This window comes from Strix aluco, chromosome 2, assembly GCF_031877795.1.
Source record: "Strix aluco isolate bStrAlu1 chromosome 2, bStrAlu1.hap1, whole genome shotgun sequence".
NCBI classification, from domain to species: domain Eukaryota; kingdom Metazoa; phylum Chordata; class Aves; order Strigiformes; family Strigidae; genus Strix; species Strix aluco.
This window is the reverse complement of record NC_133932.1, coordinates 51,569,830-51,590,134: the sequence shown is the minus strand read 5'-3', so window position 1 is coordinate 51,590,134 and position 20,305 is coordinate 51,569,830. Positions and strand designations below refer to the sequence as shown.

At 37.1% G+C, this 20,305-nt stretch overlaps 1 protein-coding gene across 3 annotated transcripts in view; it reads right to left on the bottom strand.

The window, feature by feature from the left end:
* The window catches only part of MAP3K15 (mitogen-activated protein kinase kinase kinase 15), a 95,782-nt gene that overhangs the window by 34,853 nt on the left and 40,624 nt on the right, over positions 1-20,305 (bottom strand). For all 3 annotated transcript variants that reach the window (XM_074814696.1, XM_074814697.1, XM_074814698.1), the window contains 6 exons: positions 17,801-17,969; positions 16,404-16,510; positions 3,422-3,592; positions 2,212-2,324; positions 1,016-1,175; positions 240-390 (listed from right to left, as the gene is read on the bottom strand). In XM_074814696.1, the coding sequence (XP_074670797.1) occupies positions 240-390; positions 1,016-1,175; positions 2,212-2,324; positions 3,422-3,592; positions 16,404-16,510; positions 17,801-17,969 (871 nt within the window). The remainder of the gene's footprint in view (positions 1-239; positions 391-1,015; positions 1,176-2,211; positions 2,325-3,421; positions 3,593-16,403; positions 16,511-17,800; positions 17,970-20,305) is intronic.

Below are 20,305 nucleotides of genomic sequence, written 5' to 3'. Positions count from 1 at the left end.
GCTGTGTTCCTATGTACAACAAAACAGTGTTATCACAAGAATTTCTTAGAATGCTTTTACGGTGGTGGGTTAAATGTTTTTTTATAGAGTAAAGATTAGCAGAATATAGGGTTTTGGTTCATGCAATGAAATAACAGACAGTTAAGTATGTAAATATTGTGTTTAGAGTGTTCAAATTCTTGTTATATCCTATCCAGAAACATAAGACATACAAAAATTGTTTGGACATAACATCTTACTGGAAATCTCAGTCCATTAGTTGTTTCTTTCGTTGCCTCAAAAATTATATCTAGCCAGAAAGTCAATCTTTCTTGTCTAGGAGAATGTTCTATCGTGAGTTTCTTGAAACGCTGAATTAACATCAGATTCTGAACTAATGATTTCAAGTACCTAGAATGTATTGAATTAGTGAGTTAACAGAGAGAAAACAAAATTTGACCAGATTCTAAAACCACTTAACTGAGGTATACATCCAAAAAATTAACTGCAAAATTATTTTACTTTAAAAGCTACTGTAACAGAAATGATTGTGTTGATTTTTACAGATTTCTGGAAAGAATAGCAAGTTTAGTCAAAACCTTAAGTCATAAGTTCACATGGATCTTCATGAACAAGATCTTTTTGCAAAAGGGTATAGTTATGAGAGTAGTTACATGGTGATTAGACAGGATATTATGAGCTAGAAGATGGTCGATGAGGGAAGCAGCAGCTAGCTAAACTCTGAAAATAATGGTTTCACAATCTTTTCACAATCGTTTCACAAGGAATCATCAATAATTTCCAAAATCTTTCTTACAAAAGATGTGCTTCAATGGGATATAAACCCAAGAGTGATGGGTAACTTAGTTTCTTACCTCCCCCCTTCCTTCCCAAAATAAAAGAACAGTATAAAGTCAAAGTTACAAACAATCTAAGATGGAAAAATCCAGTTGTTATCCAAGTGACTACAAGATTTTTTTTAATTTGTGTATTTCCCCATAGTTGGGCACTTGAGGTACAGCCTTCTACCACATACCACATTGGAGGTTTCAGCTTAAAAAGTTTCTCTGCTGCTTGTACTGCTTTACCAACATCATTAGCCAGCATGCTCACACTGAAGAATTGTCCCACATCCCAGTAATTGTTCATTTTTTCTAGGCTTCCTTTTCTTCCCAATAAACTGTTTAACCGTACACCTGTAAAATTTCAATTAAAAAATGTATTTTTCTATTAGCAAAACACTAATAAGTGTTTTTTTAATAAGTCTATTAGTAAAAAATGAATAAGACTTAATTAAGCATTAGCGATAAAAATAAAGTGAAGCAAGTTTTCCCCAGAAAAAAAACACTGCCCAACACAAAGGCTGGGTCTGCAAATAACATCCCAAATACAGTTCAGACAGCCAGAACTCCTACCACACACAGTGTTGAAAAACCTATTGTGCTATCTGTCTGGGCTATCTGCCTGCCAGTTCTCAGTGAAAGCTGCGTATCTCTGCGTCCTCAAGATCTGCATCTACTACACAAGATCAACAGCTAGAGGCTTATGCAAGTCCACCCAAGGGTAAGGTCAGGGGGATGATTTAAAGCCATCTTTGCATTCTTCCCCTTTAAGGTTCAAGCATGTGTTTCAGAATGGATCTGATTCCAAATATAATTTTCAACTATTATCTTTCTAGGAAGAATTGTATATCTGTTTCTATCATATGATTTCTTTTCAGACGTATAGTGGTACGTTTTAGTTAGGACCTACATGGAAGATGTGAATCTATGAAGACAACTAGTTACTGTCGTGGTAGGTCCTTACAGGCAATACTTGCTGTGGATCTCTCAGTCCAGGGACAACAGAAGCCCTGTGGATCCTCCTCCGGCTCCCTGAGGAGAGCTGGGCCACACTCCACCCCTTCTGTCTTTGTCCCCTGGGCTATGCAATGGATAATCTCTGTGGTGCAGTAAAGGCAGTTTGCAGATGGTGCTGAAGTTGGTCCTTCCTTGTTCCTCTCCCATCTCTGGGACCCTTTAAAATGGGACAAGTTACTAGTAAGCTGCTCCAAAGCAACAAGGAGAATAATGGTCCTCCAAGATCGCTGTGTTTCAGACTGCCATCCAGGAGCCGCCACTAAAAAGCCTGAACCGCCTTTCTGTCTATGCAACTCATCACTATAAGCATTTTGTTTTCTGCATAGGGAGAGAGTCAAAAAACTTGTCTGTGACACTGTGTGTGACTATTTACCTATTTTTCTCAGTTCCATTGAGCTTTCAAACTGTTGTCCTGCAACAAGTAGCAAAACTGCAAGGTTAATTCCAGAATACAGAGTTGACTGGAGTTCAAATCCTTTGCGATACCTGCAGAGAAGAGTCAAGTGTATAGAAGAATTGACATACTGCAAAGTTTTGGTAGGTATTTTAAGCTATTAATTCACTGTAAGGACTGTATGGCTAGTTGGTACCAATGGCACTCTTTGCAAAGAGCACTTGAAAGAAAGTAGCTTTTTGTCTTATGGTGAGAAAGAAAAACTTCTGCTTAGTTTTATGTCCTGCCACCTTGTGTAGTTTTGTGAAAATAAAACAAACTGGTTACTGCAAAACTCTTAAATACAATAGAACCTAATTTAATTATATTATTCATATGAGAAAGGCAATGAAAATATTAGTCTTCAGTGCAAGTTTTAAGAAAAAGCTCCAAGACCTTTGTTTTAAAGCTTCACAGTCATTAAAGGTAACTGAGACACAACTGACAAAGGCTGAATGCCCACCACTAGCTGGTGCAGTATGAAGAGATCCATCTGAAGCTTCTAAGTTCACTACTACCCATCCATGTTGCACTAAGCATGTTGAGGTGATTGGGGGGGGGGGGGGGGAGAGAGAGAGGGGGGAGTATTTCACAGCTACAGTACAAGCCCACATTGTTAACATTATTGTACTCAGCAGTAGTTTGTATGATTATACAAACATACCTATGTGAAGAGTATGTCAGTGAGAGCCTGTGTGCACATGCATGCCTTACTGTCTTAAGAAAATTCATAATCCAGTTTATCAATATTTTTCCTTATATACAGTGGATCATTACATTTTCTGGGGATCCAGTGTGGAAACCATCCTTGCACAGACGACCAACGTAAGTCCCATGATCTCACTTGTACTTCATTTTGGCCTTGAAGCAGATTAATTGTATATTTTCTCTACAAAGACATGGGTGAATCATTGTCCCCTCCCAATAAACTAAGTGTATCATTCTATACTCATGATCATCTAAAGAGAGAAGCAAGGAAACACATATCCAAAGATCTGGTGCTCAGTACACCAATTACTCAAACAGGACCCTGAAAACAAGAGGTAAGCAAATCGATTATCTTCTAATTCTTACAGCCCTGCTTTTCATAACCAGAAGTAAAAGTCTGAAAACTTTTTAGAATAGCTATTTTGGTTTTTTTTTCTATTACCATTCAATGGCATGATCTCGACTATTGGTATCTTTACAGTCAGAATCAAGAAACATATCCTTGTAGATCCTCCCACATAAGCAAAACATATCTGGAGCAGGGTGATCACATGTCTGCAGGACTTGAAGCATAACTTGTAGTGCCTTCTCTCTGTCACCTGCATTATTTCTTCTGAAATCAAATACAGAGAATAAAATAAATGAGTTCAGAGCTGAAACAGTAACTGCAAGATGGTGGAATAATATTCTCCCCCATCTGTCCCCCAACCTATCCATCATTACAGATTTGACTTTATATAGACTATATACAGATTTGACTTTATTTAGATTGATTTATGATTGTTGGTTGATTGATAAAAAACAAATGTATTCTCCTATCATGGGGCTCTACTTCTAGCACACATCAGAACTGATTTAAGCGCAGAACTCCTCTATGAAATAAATGGGCCATGTAACTTGATTTCTCCCTGTATAAGCAGACAGACTCTGCACATCCTGCAACAGGAAACAAGTGCTTGTTTAGTGATCATTCCTGACAATACTTAACAAAACTGGCCATTTTCAGCATTCAAGCTGACAGCTCATTCGGCTATGACCAATACCAGGCAATACTAAGTACAGGAGAAGCCAGGTCAATCCTATTTTAGACAAAAGAATAGTGAAGGTCAACACAGGGCCTTTGAATTACAACAAGAATAAAAGGGCAAAACTGAACTGCATTTCTTTCTTAATTAAAATTCTTCAGATTAGAGAAAAATTTGGAAAACTAACAGCTATCATACAGCTTCTTTTGACAAATATTTAACAATCATATCAATAAGAAATCAGCGATTAAGTAACATTTTCATTCCTTACTATTATTAAACACATCAGAATTTTTGCCTCCCTTTGCCATTTTTGTAAGTTTAGAATTCAATATTAACTGCAAAAAGTCACTTAGAGCAAACAAAAATGTCTATTTGCAACACAGCTTAAGAGTTTAATAGCCTCTTCAAGACATTTTTTAATCACCAGACAGATTTAAAATATTTACCAACTCCTTTTCAAAACTGTTTACAATTTTCTGATCCCTACCCTAGGTATCCAGGAATAGGCTTAAGCACAAGTACTATGATTACTTTGTCAGCAATACCAGTAGCAGATAATGGTTTCCATCAAATTTATTATTTGCATGCCCTGAAAAGATTAATATTTACTGTAAAGTAGCTCAGTTCCTTAAGTAACCCTCTGATGCAGTAAGACCAATAACAACACATCTGTAGCAAAATTCACACTTCTGTGCATGTTAGGTGATGGAGAACAACTAATGAGATTAAACAGATTTGTAGCAAGTTGTGCAGGCTTTATCCTGCCTTTTATGTCACTAGCAGAGTGTAAACTTTCACAGCAAGTACTTGAACATTTTTTAAAGCATTTTTTCTTCAGATCAACTGTTGTTCTGAAATTAATACTGGTCTTCTCTAATGAGCACACAAGGTGAAAGTTAGTATCTTTTTTCAGTTTTACAAGACATAAACAGAAGTTAAAAAGTGCAGGGGTAGATCCATTGCACAGATCAGCATGCTCTAACCAAACTTCTTCTGAACTAACCAGATTCTCTCAGTAATAGTACCCAAGTTTCACTGTTGTTAATACGAACACAGAGAAAATTGAGTAAACAGACCTTAGAACAAAATTAGGCTCTAAAACAAAAGTCAAACAGGTCCTAGGTCATGTGTAACATGGTGACAGAAGTTGTCATGTTCAAGCCTTTGTGGAAGATACAAGAAATGCACAAGTAGTACCTAATTTACAGCACTTTCACATGAAAAAAAGAAAATTAAAAAATCACTGCTTCCCAGACAAGACAAATTTTGACTCAACACTGCCTTGTATGAAAACAGGTTAAATATTAATGATATTAAGAGGTGTTATGTACTGATTGAAAAAGCATAACTTTAAAGAAGAAATACAATGCATAGAAGAAGACCCTGCTTAAAAAAGGACACTGTGCAGATTAAGACTTCTGGACATCAAAGGATGAATCTGTACACACCAAATACAATACTAGGAGCATTTCAAAGGACCAAGCCCTAAATAAACAGTGTACTAGAGGATTCAAAATAAAGTTAAAGGCTTCTAAAGGTAAGATAAGGAAAAAATCATTGTTAAAAATATATTAAATAAACAAAATTTTCATTTCATCAAAAAAAACATGACAAGTATATACTAACCTAACAGGGTATTATTAAAAAAAATCAGTTTAGATACCTTTATATTAAACTCTGTTTTTCACAACATAATTTGATGCCCATTGAGCAATACAAACCCAACATACCAATTACAATAGTCTACAAATTTGGGAACAGCTATCGCCTTCTAAAGCAATCCCCAAAAGAGAGGGCTAACCAAGAAAAAAAAAAACAACAGTAAAATCACATAATTTAGGCTACAAACAACTTCTCTAAGCCAATATGAAAATATACTACTATTTGATAACATGCAGAACCTGTTATGCTGGACCAAGACAGATTTTTCACCTCTTCTTTCATACCCCACACTGTCAGATCTGCATGTCTGACAGCTTATAATTTGTTTCAGGGTGTCTTGAAACAGGTCTGTGGTGTTACCAATACAGTAAAAGAGACTACCTTAAACCCTCAAGGCCAGAGCAGAATCCCAATAGGCTGCTACAGAAAGGACCCTACCAGTTCATTTTACTGCTCCTTAATTACAGGCCAGCTTGCACTCAAATACATATGTTCCTCATGGTATCACACAAACTAGTCACTTTGGGAATGAAATACAATTTTGAAATAGGCATTTTTCATTGGAGCTCTTCAACATACAATCCATTAGCCTCTCCATGTCTGATAAGATGCATCCTACCTTAAACAAGTCCACATACACATGCAGTGAAAATATGAGTTATTCTTTATCATTTGTCTGGGTTTGGGGGAGTAGTTTTTAAAAGCACTAATAAGAATCCGAAAATTCTTTCAAAATACAGTTCTACATTTATATATATTTTAATGGTAAATGAGCTAGAAAAAAGAATACTACTACAGTTTATTTAGAAACTATACTAAAACAAAGCACATGCCTTGGGAAACCTGTTAATAATACTATTTTTTTCCCCACTGGTTTCTTTGTTAGCACATTTTAATTCTCTCCCTACAAATCTTGTCTTGCGAAAACTTGCACAGAAACCAGAGAAAAACAGTCTAAATTACATGAACACGATAACTGCAAAAGCTACTGACAGAGAGGAAGGAGATCTTCGAGCTGTTTCTAAATACTAGGGCAATTACGCAAGTGCTCAATAAAACACTGTCAAAATCCACCCCACCCCCAGCAAAATACTAGGAATGAAAAGGAAATGGAGGGAGAGTAAAAATTAAAAACAACATGATGCCTTTTTACAAATCCCCAGCACACTAATCTTCAGTACTATGTACAGTTTTGGGCTGTATTTGAAAAAGAAACTAAATCATTAGCATTAGGAAAAAAAATCAGAGAGAACTATCAATGGTATGGAATGGTTTCTGTATGAAAAGGCTTCAATTAACTAAGGCTTTTCAGACAGAAATTACTATATAGAGATCTTTTTTTCCTAAAAAAAAAAAAATGTTGTCCTGCAGGACACCTTTATAGCCTCTAATCACTTCCATTAGTCTCAGTGTTCTGTTGCCAGTTTAGTTTTGCCTGATAGTTTGCATCCTCCAGAAACTGCTCATTGATTCCTCTGCCAATGTGCTAATTTGCTCATTGCAGTACTGCCACATGATTTACCTGTCCGCTTACTCTACCGTGTTTCTTTAATCACAAAACCAGTCTTCTCACTTCCCGGTCTACACAAGCCTCTTTTATCTGTCTCCCCATCCTGTCCAACTATCCACTCCTCTTTTACCTCTCTGAATCACTCTGTAGGGCTACAAGCCTGATGAAAACAGCTTGGCACGTAATAAAAATAAATTTTTAAGCATGGGCATATACATACGTATACTGAACAAGCAGAACTGAGGTGTGGTCAAGCTACAGTGCAACTTCAGTTCTGTACCACATGTTCTAGTTTGCTGCTCTCCACCCCATCCCGCTGTCGTATTTTGTCTTAACCCAGGGTTGGAGTCAGACATTCTTATTCATAATGAGAGGTATTCAATGCAAACACTTTCCTCTGAAGCCAAGGGACAAGTTGTAAAATGAACCAATATCGCTTCTTTCAAAAAGCACAATACATTTAAAAACTTTCTACTACTAAGTTATGACAGGATTTTTTTCCATCTCTCTCTGCCCCATCCCCACTTCTTCACACTCTCCTCTCCCTCTCAGAAAGAAGCTGCTGTTCCATAACTTGGCAACTCCAGTCACTGGAATTGTGGCTTGGATTTAGAAGCCCAGAGGTACTCTATGCTGCTGAGACATGTTTGCTTATTTCCATGGGGCAACAACTACACCACCAAGCAGTAGGTCCTAAAGCATACGCTCATGTGCTCATGCTCTTTCCTTGTGTCATACTCACAGCGTCCTCTGTAGCTACTGATATGTAAGGGATCTGAGATATTCTCAGATTGAAAATCCATAAACTGCTAACGGCACCAGAAACACTCCCCGCACAAATCAGTCCTATCCCCATCCACCACCCCCACAGTCCTCTAAGCCTCTCCCCATTCAAAGTGCAAGAATAATTTGTTGAGGTTTGCTTCAGTTTGTTCAAGTTTTCTCTGAGTTTGTACTAATGGAGAGAGGTTACAAAAACAGCAATTAATCATCATTTGCAGAAAGCAGAATCTCTTTACAAATCTATCCTCCTTTTCCCTTCCCAAATTTACTTGACAAACACAAAAATTACCACTGCTGTCTGAGGAAGTCCCTGAGCCACAAGTTGGTGGAAGCAGTGGGAATATTTAGGGAGATCTATCGCTATGCATTTTCCTGTTTTATACTCTTCCCCGGGTATGTGCTGCTGATCACTGTCAGAGACAGGAATCTAGACTAGAAGGAACTATGCCCTGAGACAGTAAGGCCATCCTCATGCTGTTTCTCTCCCCTACCTCTCAAACATCATCCAGAAATGATATTCATATCACAGCCTCTCACCTGGAATAACACTGCCTTACAGCAAAAATCAAATTATCTTTTTTTCTTTCTTTTTGATTTCATAGCTTCTTTTTTCCCCCTCAAATCCATTCCCTTCTCTGAATCCTTCTCTCCACTGCAGTCATTATAAGGAGTCCTAGTTTTAAATATCTCTAAAACAAAAATTCTTCCTGCGTCACAGAATGGTTTTACCAGCTTTAAAGCATTAGCATGGTTAAAGAGCCAGAACTACACTCTGTGAACCAGATCTTTGTCCAACGAAGTTAACAGGAACAGCATGGATTTCACTGGGACAAGAATTAGCTCACTTTGAAAGTAACAGCTGATATAATCTTTTTTTTCACCTTTTTGTTCACATCTTCCCTCGTATGGCTTGCTTCCATCTGTCTAGCTGGACAAGACTATATACTACAGAAAACCATATGTCAGTGAAAAGTAATTCGCTCAAGGGAATTCACCTTTGGCTTCCTTTATATTTCATGTTGATTTATTGACTTGATCTTTTATTATTTTAAGGTCTCTATAAGCAAACATTTCTTGAAGAGCAATTCACAGGGGAATAAATCAAACCATAACAAACAATTCTGAAAACATTTCCCATAGAATAGTACATTCAAAAAGAGTAACCTGCTTTTTCCACTCTATTTCTATATGAATCTTGTTTATCTTCTGATTTCAGCCCTGAAGCAGCTATCAATAATTTACTTCACATATTACGATTAAAAAAATCCCTGGTCTCACTGTCACATTGCAGAGGAAATCAGTGACACAACTTAATTGGTTAGTGTAAACACAGCCTTTTATAAAATAACTGGTCTTCATATACAATACTGTGTTCACTTATTATCATGTACAATACCTTTGTTTACAGCAATATGTAATTAATAATAAAATATGCATTTTTAATTTTCTTGTATAAAAATAGGACACTGTTAGTTAAGTATGGCTTAATGACTCCATAGCAGATGATCTGAACTGATACTAACTGTACAGAAACCTACAACAAAAAAGATCTTTTAAAAAATTCTTAATTATTGAGTAATACAACTAACTTGAATTAGAGTTATTACATTTGCACTCTCACTTAAATCAAGAAACTAATTTGTGAGTTAAGACACATTCATTGAGGCTGCAATTTGATTGTAGAACCTTCAATATTTGAAACACTGAATGAGGAAAACAAGACCCTAAATTGGGCTCTGAGACCGAAACTAAATTTGCAAGTCTCCAGTTAGATATGACAATGAAAAAAACAGCTTTTTTTCCCCCCTCATTTACACTTCAGGTGCGTCATGCAAGCCATTCACATAAAATGAGGAACGCCATGATGTGATTTTACTAAATCTGAGTAAACCGCAGAACAGAACATTTTAAATAACCCAGTGTTTTTCAATGGGAATAATTTCCTATGGCTACTATTATTCACAATTACTAGTGATTTTCTACTTGCACCCTGTTACGTCCTTCACTTACTAATTGCCTTTTTTTATTGTTGTACTGGAATATGTTGCTTGTTAAAACACAGCATGCTGAGTTAAATAATAGTGACCGCAGCTGCCCTCATCTTTAATATAAGTGAAGATAGAACCTGGAAAGAGACTGAAATTTTCACAGCTCTGGCCTCATGCCAGGGCTGGGTTTGGTTTTAAATCCACTCTGTTTTGAACGGAATTTGGCATACCCTTTGGCCTCTGCAAGCTTCCAGAACTTGGTAACTGCAGTCCTGGTAAATAAGGCCAACTGCAAAATACTCAAACATAAGTGTACTCTGAATCATCAAAAACTTTGCTGTGCAGCCCTAAATTAGTGAAGTAAGTCCTAAGCAAACAGCCAGCTGACAAGCACACTTAGCATTTGAATTAACTAAAAATATCTGTAATTTATCTATCCACTATATATATACTACAGCAACAGGAAATAAAACAATAAAGAACAAACACCCTTTTTTATTATTCTCTTAACCTGGTTACAAGCAAGTAAAATTCAGAGAAATTGATTGCTAAACTTTTCTGTCCCACTGGCTTTGATCATGATTTGTACTGCTCCTCTGACTTGCTCAATGCTTTTAGATAACTTGAAGCAATATAAAACACAGAATAGGAAATGGTTCATTTTACTCTAAAACAAGAGAAGATATTCTATAAACTTTTTTTTTTTTTAATGTGATATCAGTTATTGTTTTCTACAAAAGACTTGCTGGAAAACAACAGTAGGTTTAAAAAAAAAAACCCAAACACTTTAAGATCTTCTTTCACTGTTTGTTTGGTTTGGTTTTTTTCCCAGATGGATCAAAAATGTAACTGCTGCTTATAATTAATCCATGCGATACTTTAAAACATCGAAATGTTGTGATTCCAAACACAAAAGGCATGAATACATGCATATATGATACATTAATAAAGCATATTAAATCACTTTATATGTTCATATCCCTTGAGAAGAATCTTGGGGGCTTTTAATTAAAAAAAAAGGGGGGAAGAAAAAAGCTGTAATACTAGAGAACCAGTTTTAACACCATGCCATACATGCAGGTAGTATCTCTACCTTCTTGTCATTAATTAAGAGAGGCATTGCACTAGATATTCGTGCAAACTAATTATTGGAGGGGTAGCTGGATGTGTTCACACATTCAGATTCTGTTAAGACATCAAATCCCAGGGTGAAAGCTTCCACAAAAAATGGATCATTGACCAGCTCCTCTGTGTGAATCTAGAAATTAATCAATAAAAGCACTCGGCAGACCTCAGCTATAAGAGCAGTACATGAAAGAGCTCATCTGGCAAGAGCCAGGTCCTAAGGGAAGCAGTATTAACCTAAGTCAATCCCTTGAACTATAGCTGTGACTCACACAGGAAAGCACAGGGGACAAAAGTGATCAGCATAGTGACATGCAAACCATGGCATAACACACAGGAACACTCTTTAAAACTGCAAAAACCTCAAAATTTCAGAAAAAAACATAAATTCAGGTCATCATTACAACATAAATTCAGGTCCCATATGTGTACTTGCCAATATAAAATCATACTGTGTGATCAAGGAGGGGGGTTGTGTGGGTTTTGGTTGGTTGGTTTGTTTGTTTTGATTAAAGGAAACATGAGTACTGGTCATCTCATACAAGAGCTGGTTTACTGTGAAGTTCTGCTATGGACTTTCACTCACTATTGGTGTTGAGGCCCCTGCCTCAGGAGTTGGGATGCAGGTAGAGTAGAGGCTGGGAGCTGCAGGAGAAAGGACAACCGTACACCTGAGGCAGCTGGAGGCCATCCTGCATGACTTGTCTTCTAGCTTTACACAGGTCTCTTCACCCAAAGACTTACCACAGAAATGTGCAGTCCTCATTTTATAGGAGCACTAGCTTGAGAGCCTGAAGACTAACTAGTAAAGGTGCATTTACATTTATTGTTGAAGACAATGAGGTTCTGAAATATGTTTCATCATGCTTTATACTTCAAAAGACAAATCACACTGTAGACACCTCAGTTTGAGAACCTTTAATTACCGGACTTCATGTAACTGCATGTTAGTTCCATATCTGTAAAAGTAAGTGAACACCATTGATTTATTTCTCTGTGATACGGTGATAAAGTACTCAGGTACTGCAACAATAAATATAAAAGGACCCATAAGGAACTAATAATACTTCATGTGTGGGGTGGAGTGTTGTGACATATACTAAACGTGTATTTATTTATCATATGGCACTGTTATACCTTCAACAAGCAGATCTACACAAAATGTTAAGATACTGACCAGCTGTCCTCCAATTGTTCCCATGCACCACACAATGCAAAGCTCTCAAGGAAAAAAATCAGACAACCTTCAGTTAGACACATATTTAAAACAGAGGAGATAAAATGGCAACCTTAATTCAGAAATTTCTTAGCTTTCAAGAATCTGGAACTTTGAGAATATCCTTTCATGACAACTCCCATACCTCATCTTCTTCTTACACAGTGAGTGTTTGCCTTCCAGGCAAGGTATACCCATGGACTGAAGTAACCAGCCATCTACATCTGAAACACCCAGCTCTCAATTACACAGCATCCTACTTCACACCAAAGCTGTGAATATAATAATTGAAAACATTTGTGTTGCACATTTGGGCTCAACTTATACCTAAAGATGTGTTTCATTCTATGCCTAAATTGAGATACAATCAGACCTAAATCTCAGCTGAGAGGCAATGTGGAACAACGTCTTACACCAACCCACGTCCGTAAAAGAGAGCACTCTGCTCTGCTTGTGTGTGGAATCAAAATTAATCAGCTTAAGACACTGGCAGAGGAATGGCCTTTTGCTCCCTGGGACTTCTAAGCAAGCAGCCAGGAGGGTGATCTATTTAGATAGCCTGGGCTTGGAAACAAACACAAGGCTGTCATTGCAAGCATCCTTTATCAGCCTCTGTTATTAGACGTAAGAGATAACAAACCTAAGATGCTCTCAATGGTCTGCTCTGAAATGGAAACCAGGGAGAAAGATGGTGATCTAAAAGAGCAGCTGTGCTTAAAAACCTGCTATGGAATCAGGGTACCAGAAATTAGCATGAAAATGTCTGCCTCCCCTACATAGGACAGTAGTTAAGTGCTTTAGCACATTTCTGCACAGTACTCTGCAGGCAGGCCCAGGCTTGCTTTGCTCACTCTGAACCAGACAACATACAGCTAGACTGGAACGGTGCTGAATCTAAAGTAGAGCACCCCTGTCCCCTCCCTCAGCACAACTTGTTAACTAGGACCCAGAACTGCACACAGTTGTGGTTCAGATTGGGCTTGTGTCCGCCTGATGTACCAGCAAAGACCCAAGGCCCTCAGAAGCAATCCTCTGCCACTTGCCTGCCACATTGCTAGCTCTACGCAGCGCTAGAATGACACTGACTTGAAAATGGTAAGTGAAATTAATTGCCAACAGAAATCAGTTACAGAGTCCAAAGGGAAATAAATTAATGACTTTCTCTGTTGATTATGATCACAGTTCTGGAACACTTAATGAATGTAATGAAATTAAGCAAACATTAACTTCTGCAGGGTCAGATATTCTTACAGCTGCTAATTCTGTTTTGCTTATGATGTATTTTGTTCCTGGTAGGCTCAATCAGTTGTACTGAGCAACATTAATACTGTTCTGTGTGCTGAAATTAATAGGATATTAAGTGAAAACATTGTTCTATATTTTTATAAATAGATTCTGATAGAATTTGCTAAAAAGAATTTGTTTTTAAAACAGAAAAAAGAAATTATTCAAAAATCCCATGCAGTAAGATGCTAAAAGCAACACTTTAGGGGTCATTTTGAACTAAGTGGACTTGTTCTGAAAACGTTCAAGTCTTAACTTTTGACTTTTGCCCATCATTTTGTTTCAAGAAGGCAAAAACATCTGTAGAAGCTAAATTCTGCATTCTTACTGATGGAAAACTGGTCATTTATTTCTGAAAAAACTTTTCCACAGAAGTGTGTTCTGGGAACAGTTTAAACAAGAAGAGTCATGAAGGTTCAGACTAGTGATCAATTTAATGAAACCTGTCGATGGGGAAAGCAAGTTCATGAGCAATTCATTTTGTCTTCTCTTACCAGGGTGCTACTGGCATTGCCAAAACAGAAGATTTAATGGCATGATGTTCACATGCTGCTCAAAATAAAGAGAGAGAGAGCAAAGGAGGTCGCAAGTTTTATTATGCACATCTAAATCAAAAGGTTTTAAAAAATGATCGTATCAGGATATTTTCCTAAGGACAAGGCATGGCCCTAGCATTATTCTTACTGGCAAATTTAAACACCTTGAGTCAAATTCCTAAAATAATAAAAAGTTGGGACAAACTGCTGAAAAATAGGGCCAAATCCTTTTTGTTGAAACCACTTCTCAAGACATCAGTAGGATATCTTAAGGAGACTTGAATTTCAGAAGCTTTATAAGATCAAGCCTGCAATTTTTAGGGGTTGGGGGAAAAAAGGTAGAAAACCATTCAATAATAACAATAATATTCAATAAAAACAATAATTACTATACAGACAAGAACATGGTTTATAATTTATTTAATTAAAGAAATGTCAAAACTTTATGGTTTCTACTTTAAAATACTGCTTTGTGTGGTACATTAAAAATTTTATACCAAAAGTGCATTTTTTCCTTTTATTTCTAAATAGCCTAATGAGAAAATTATCTTTCATTAGGTATGATAAATAACAGAGCAAACTGCAAATTATATAAATGGATTCTCTCTGTCTTGATGTATTCAGATCAAAATTTTCTGAAAGATACACTTCAGCGAAACAAGTTAACAGACTCAGTAGATGGTTAATCACCTAAGATTTAATTGTCTATGATATCAGGAGTGGAGAAGCAAGATACCCAGTGTTCACTTCCAGTCTTAAAAAAAAACCCCACCCTACATAAGCTGAATTATATGTAGAACTACATTCATATGTTTGGTATCAAGATCTAAATATTAATAATTTATCCTTCTTATTATTAAAAAGGTTTCATCATCATCTAAATTCGGGTTAAGGTTCCAAACATGGGTCTAGTTATCTGTTTCTGTGAGAGATTTGGGCACTGTCTGGCACCTGATACATTTCTTCTCACAGAGGTAATTCTCATTGTAATCAATTCATTTCTCAGCACTTACTGTTTTTCTTTTCTTTTTTAATAAAAAAAATTTAAATAGGCTTAATTCCATCCTTCAAGAAACATCACTATAGCTAGCTGTCATAAAAGCATGGACATTAGAATTATGTGCAGTATCAGTTGCACCTATATCGTGCACTCCATATACTCTGTATTACTCACTACTACATTCTTTCAAAGATCACTTCAAGCTACTTGCTACTCCATCACTCAGATGATCACTCAGCCCATTAATAAACCATCAGATCCTTTTCAAAAATCACTGTTTTCTATGAACTTTCCTGTTGGCATGTACTGCATTCTTTGTTCTTATGTACATGACCTTGCATTTGGTTGCTCAAGAAAAATTTGGGGTTTTTTAAAGAACACAACCTATAAAATGCTGTGAGAAAACCGACACAGAACTGACACAGTGTTATCCTGACACAGTGTTATCCAGTATTTTTCTGAGCAATGATTTTGCAGTTACTCCTAAGTCTGATGAAAATGTCAAATTACTATTTTCCATAAAATGCCACAGGAACTGCTTTTGTAGATCTATTATTAAGTTCTTAAACCCTTACACATATGCCATTCTCACACTGCCCAGTCCTAATTTTTAGCTAGATTGCAGGTCACAATTTTTAATAGCATGTGAATTGCATTTAACCAGTTGCTTTTATTATTACATGTAATTTCATTTATATGAGAGCTGTTTTCTATAATACAATCTTAATATAAATTCTTTACAAATGAAGTAACTATTATACATAGGCACTACAGAAATCTGGAGCTAACTAGAAAAGTTCAGTAATATTTCTGTACTTCCTAATCTAGCATCATGCCTGTGGGTCCAGATCACCTTTCAGCCTTTCAAGGAAGCTGTATGAATGTGTATTCATGGATCAAGCAGAGCTTGTTACCTATTACTTTAATAACTCACCCATAACTCTATTATGCTAAACTTTTCAAGACATTCAGAATGATCAGTGACTCAGAATAAACAATCTCAGCCTGACCAAGAACCCATTGGTACCACTGGAGTCTTTTGCAATTACTCAGGTGGCCTTTGGAACAGATCTTCAGGTTGTGGACAATACGATGGTTGTTAGAAAACAGTTATTTCAAAATTTACAAGCTGTCCTGGTGCAGAGGAAGCATGGGATTAAGGAAAGTTAACTATGGTGAATATCAGCGTGTGCAGAAAGGGAAAAGAATTTGATATTATCTGCACTATAAACTTATATATAAGCCATATGGAACAGCAATAAAATGAAACAGCCTCAGTCAATCATCCTTACCGATTTAACGCAAAAGCATAATGAAATTTAATGTTGTGTTGATCCGCCAGATCACAGGTAGGAAGCATTTCTAGTGTTTCTACCAGCTTCACCATAGCATCATAGTCCTGGTATGAATTAAAAAAAAAAAAAAAAAGAAAAAAGAAAGAAAATAAAAGAAACTGAAAGCAGAGGAAAGCATCACTAAACTAAAATGTATCATGACTGCTAGATGGTATCTCAGGTGATTGTTCCTTGAAGGGTCAGTGAAACAGGCACAAACTCTGTGTAAGGAATTAAACAGGGATTTTGTCTCTCCATGTCAGTACTTGTCTCTTCCTTACCTCAATGCCACTGCCCAAATTACTGAATCCCTCTGGTCAGTTTGATTGATTACACTCCTAGCACCAGGAAGAAGAAGTGATGGGTCTGGCTCTTTCAGGCCTTATTAAGGACTTCTGATGAATGACACTTCATCAGGTCATCGCAAACTCGAGCACAGTTCATTCTACAGGATGTCAGCCAGTTGTGCATTCATTTTGGTTTCTCAGGGGAAGTCCACATATACACTGCTGAGGAGGCCAGTTTACTGACACCACAAATGGCCTCACATTACTTAATTTGTTTGGTCAAAACATGTTTTGAGATGATTACATTACAAGGGAGAAGACCTTTCAACAGAATGCAAATGATCACCAGAGGCAATCAAAATGAGGTTGGATAAAGTGTTGCAGGAAAATATGCATCTCAGAATGGAAAGTTGGGTAATTCAGGATGATGTATTCACCCACTGCTCTCATGACCCATTTATATATATGAAATACCTCCTGATAGAAAAAAAAATTCCATAGAATGGTTGGAATTATATTTTAAAAGGGATGTCAAACACACAGACTGTCAATTTGGAAATACAGTATGCAGGCCTTTTAGCAAAAGCAGAACTTATTTAAAAAAAAAAATCAAGACAAAAAGGTGAAGTTATATATTAAAAAAATATATTTCTTTGAATGATAGTTCTCAACTTGGGCACCTCTGGCCAATACAATGGTCACAACAAGTGCATTTTCTTCATTTCTTAATAATCTGACTTTGGGAGTGACGGAGGAAAAGGAGGGAAGGGAAAAGCAAACATCTTGCTTTGGTAGGGAATCTTTTCTTTTTTTTTTTTTTTTCTTAAGGAGGTTTAAAGTGACTAAAAACAAAGGAGGAGACCTCAGGAAGTCACCTAATCTGTGTCTCTTGCTCACAGGCAAAATAAATAAGAGTCTAAAGCCCCTTAAGTTGCCCAACAGTCAAGTCAAACTGTTAAACACAGTAACCATTTAGTGGCAGTTTTGAATCACTGTTTAACAAACAATGAAGCATAGAAGAACAAACAAGCATGGTAAAATAATCTTCCCTAGTCTTTAGGAACATACCTGAATATCTCTGTAAGAAAGAAGCAGGTTTATGACAATGTCAGAAGACAGCACTTCAGTATTATCCATACGAAGCTTAATCCTGGCCAGCTCCTTAGCCAGTTCATCTCCTTGATACTTCTCTCTAGCTTTTCTAATATCATTTAGCAGTGTTTCTTTATAAAAGGCACTAAAGAAATAAAAGATAGACATATGAGAAGAAGACTGTTAGATATTTCTTAAGAAACATGGTTATATTTCTAATACAAAGCATAATTCCTAATAAAAAGTACTAGTTCCTCAGAGTGAGGTACACACCAAATGTTTCCACATTTTTCATTAACTCATTATAAATATGCCACCTTGTCCCACCTCAGACTGTGGGGCTATGTATCAATACATTTAAAAGCAGGATTGTGAGATAATTTTATCAACACAGGAAAAATGGGGCATTTCTTTGTCTCATTACTGACCATGCCAGATGTGGTACCTTGTATCTGTATCCTAAAGGAGGCAGCAATTAGAATAATAAAGTGACACAGAGAGGAAAGACCAGTGTGATATATCAAGGAGGTATATGATTTTATCACAAAAGGAGGAAAGATTTTCAAACAAAGAAACTAAAACAAAAACAAGCCACCAAAAGCTGATTTAGTTGCAATCTGTTTGAGGAACATAATACATAATGTGGGCAGGATCTGTGTAAAAGCCCCCAGTAAGTACATCTTATTTACACTAACATCAGTGCACAATGCAACGCCAGAGCTTTTGTAGAATGCAAAATCATATATACATTATCAGTATGACAGTCATAAACGACCTGCACAGGCTACTATCTGGAGCACCTCTTGGAGTCTAGTTTGGAAGTTAGCAGAAGTCACCTGACAGATACATGTACATATACATATACAATGCCTTTTTTGTTTACAAATGAGTACTGCAAAGTATTCAACTTTGCTTAGCATAATCCCTACACACAGCAAAGAAAACTAACTTCCCTGTCTAATACACATTATATCTAACATATAACATGTAATATATGTTTATAATGCACAGCAGCAAGGTCACAGTAAGAACTATTGGAAGCTTGTAATAGTTTACTGACAGTGGAGATTAGGCCTAATTCACCACGGACTTCCAATCTCAGGTCTATCCAGCATTGCCTTCTACCAGGCTAATGATAATTAGTCCTTCTTGTGCTAACCAAACCAAAGGGGGATACTGGGTAATGTTTTACAAAAGTATCCAAATGACTTAGAAATGGGAGTCTCTCTTTCAAGGATGATGCAGCACTTAACCTCTTCAAACTTATTCAAGCTTTTGTCAGGAATGAGGGATCATCTAGCTACATCTTCCTCTTCACAGGGATCTACCACAACAGTGTCTAATTCTGCAGCTGTACAAAATCCTTTTTCAGGCACTTCAGACTGGAAATGGCAGAGAGAAAAGAAGATTTACTGTAGGACTTCAGAACACAAGTATCAAACCAAAATCACCCACAAGCCTGATCATAAATGTCAGAGACAAAGTATACAGGTAGCTTTGGACAGCTGGTGCCATTTCACAATGACACAAATGCTAAGTGGTACCAAAATTTACTACTACAAGGACCAACTGTGCTACTAGTTTCATGAGTCTGCACTGCTGAGCACAGCTCTCCCGTACACTGACCAACTTCACTGAGTTTCTGTCCTTCCTCTTGTCCCTTTCCTCAAAGCAGGCCTGTGTTGCCTGCATGTAGCCTCCCCTCTAGCACTGTTTTGGAGAAGCAGGGGGCAGCCTGCACTTCTTCAAGCCAGCAATATCCCAGTCACTGCCCAGGCAAGGTGCCAGAGAACAGCAGACCTACCATGGATGGAGGTGTAAGGGAAAAGGTGCATGTGGGCAGGGTGATCTATGGGATTCAAAGAGTGATACCAGGCAAGAAAAGTTTTTTAGGCGAGCCCTTCACTTGGGTGGAACGTCAATGGGGAAAGAGAAAGAAATCCAAGGGCCTTCAGTGCTTCCTCATGCTTCAGACACTGGGAAAAAGAAAACCTAGAAGCTCAGTCTCTCCCAGTATTTTCCAGAAATACAAACAAAACCAGACTAGATGCAAAGTAGTGGGTGAGCAATTGAGAAAGAGAGGTTTCCGTCTCCAGCCCCAATCGTCAAAACTGCAACAGTCCCTTGCAGAAGTGGTTGAACAGTATCATGTTTATTAGGTGATAGCAGAAGGCTAATGTTATAAAAAACCCAAAAAAACCAAAACCATGGAAGTTACATTTGATTGCCCATTGCTGCCGTATATATACACCTATCTGGCAACAGAAAAGAACGATCTTTGGCTTTGAGCTCTATGAAGAGGCTGTGATCTTATCTCCTATTACAACCTTATATACTGTCATTTATACTTAAGCACTTTACCTTACCCATGGACTGCCTCTGCTTACTGATATTTCAGGAATTAACCATAAATCACTTTCTAGCACATCATGGTTAGTTAACTGCAACAGCTGCAGGACATCAACACAGAAAGCAGTAAAG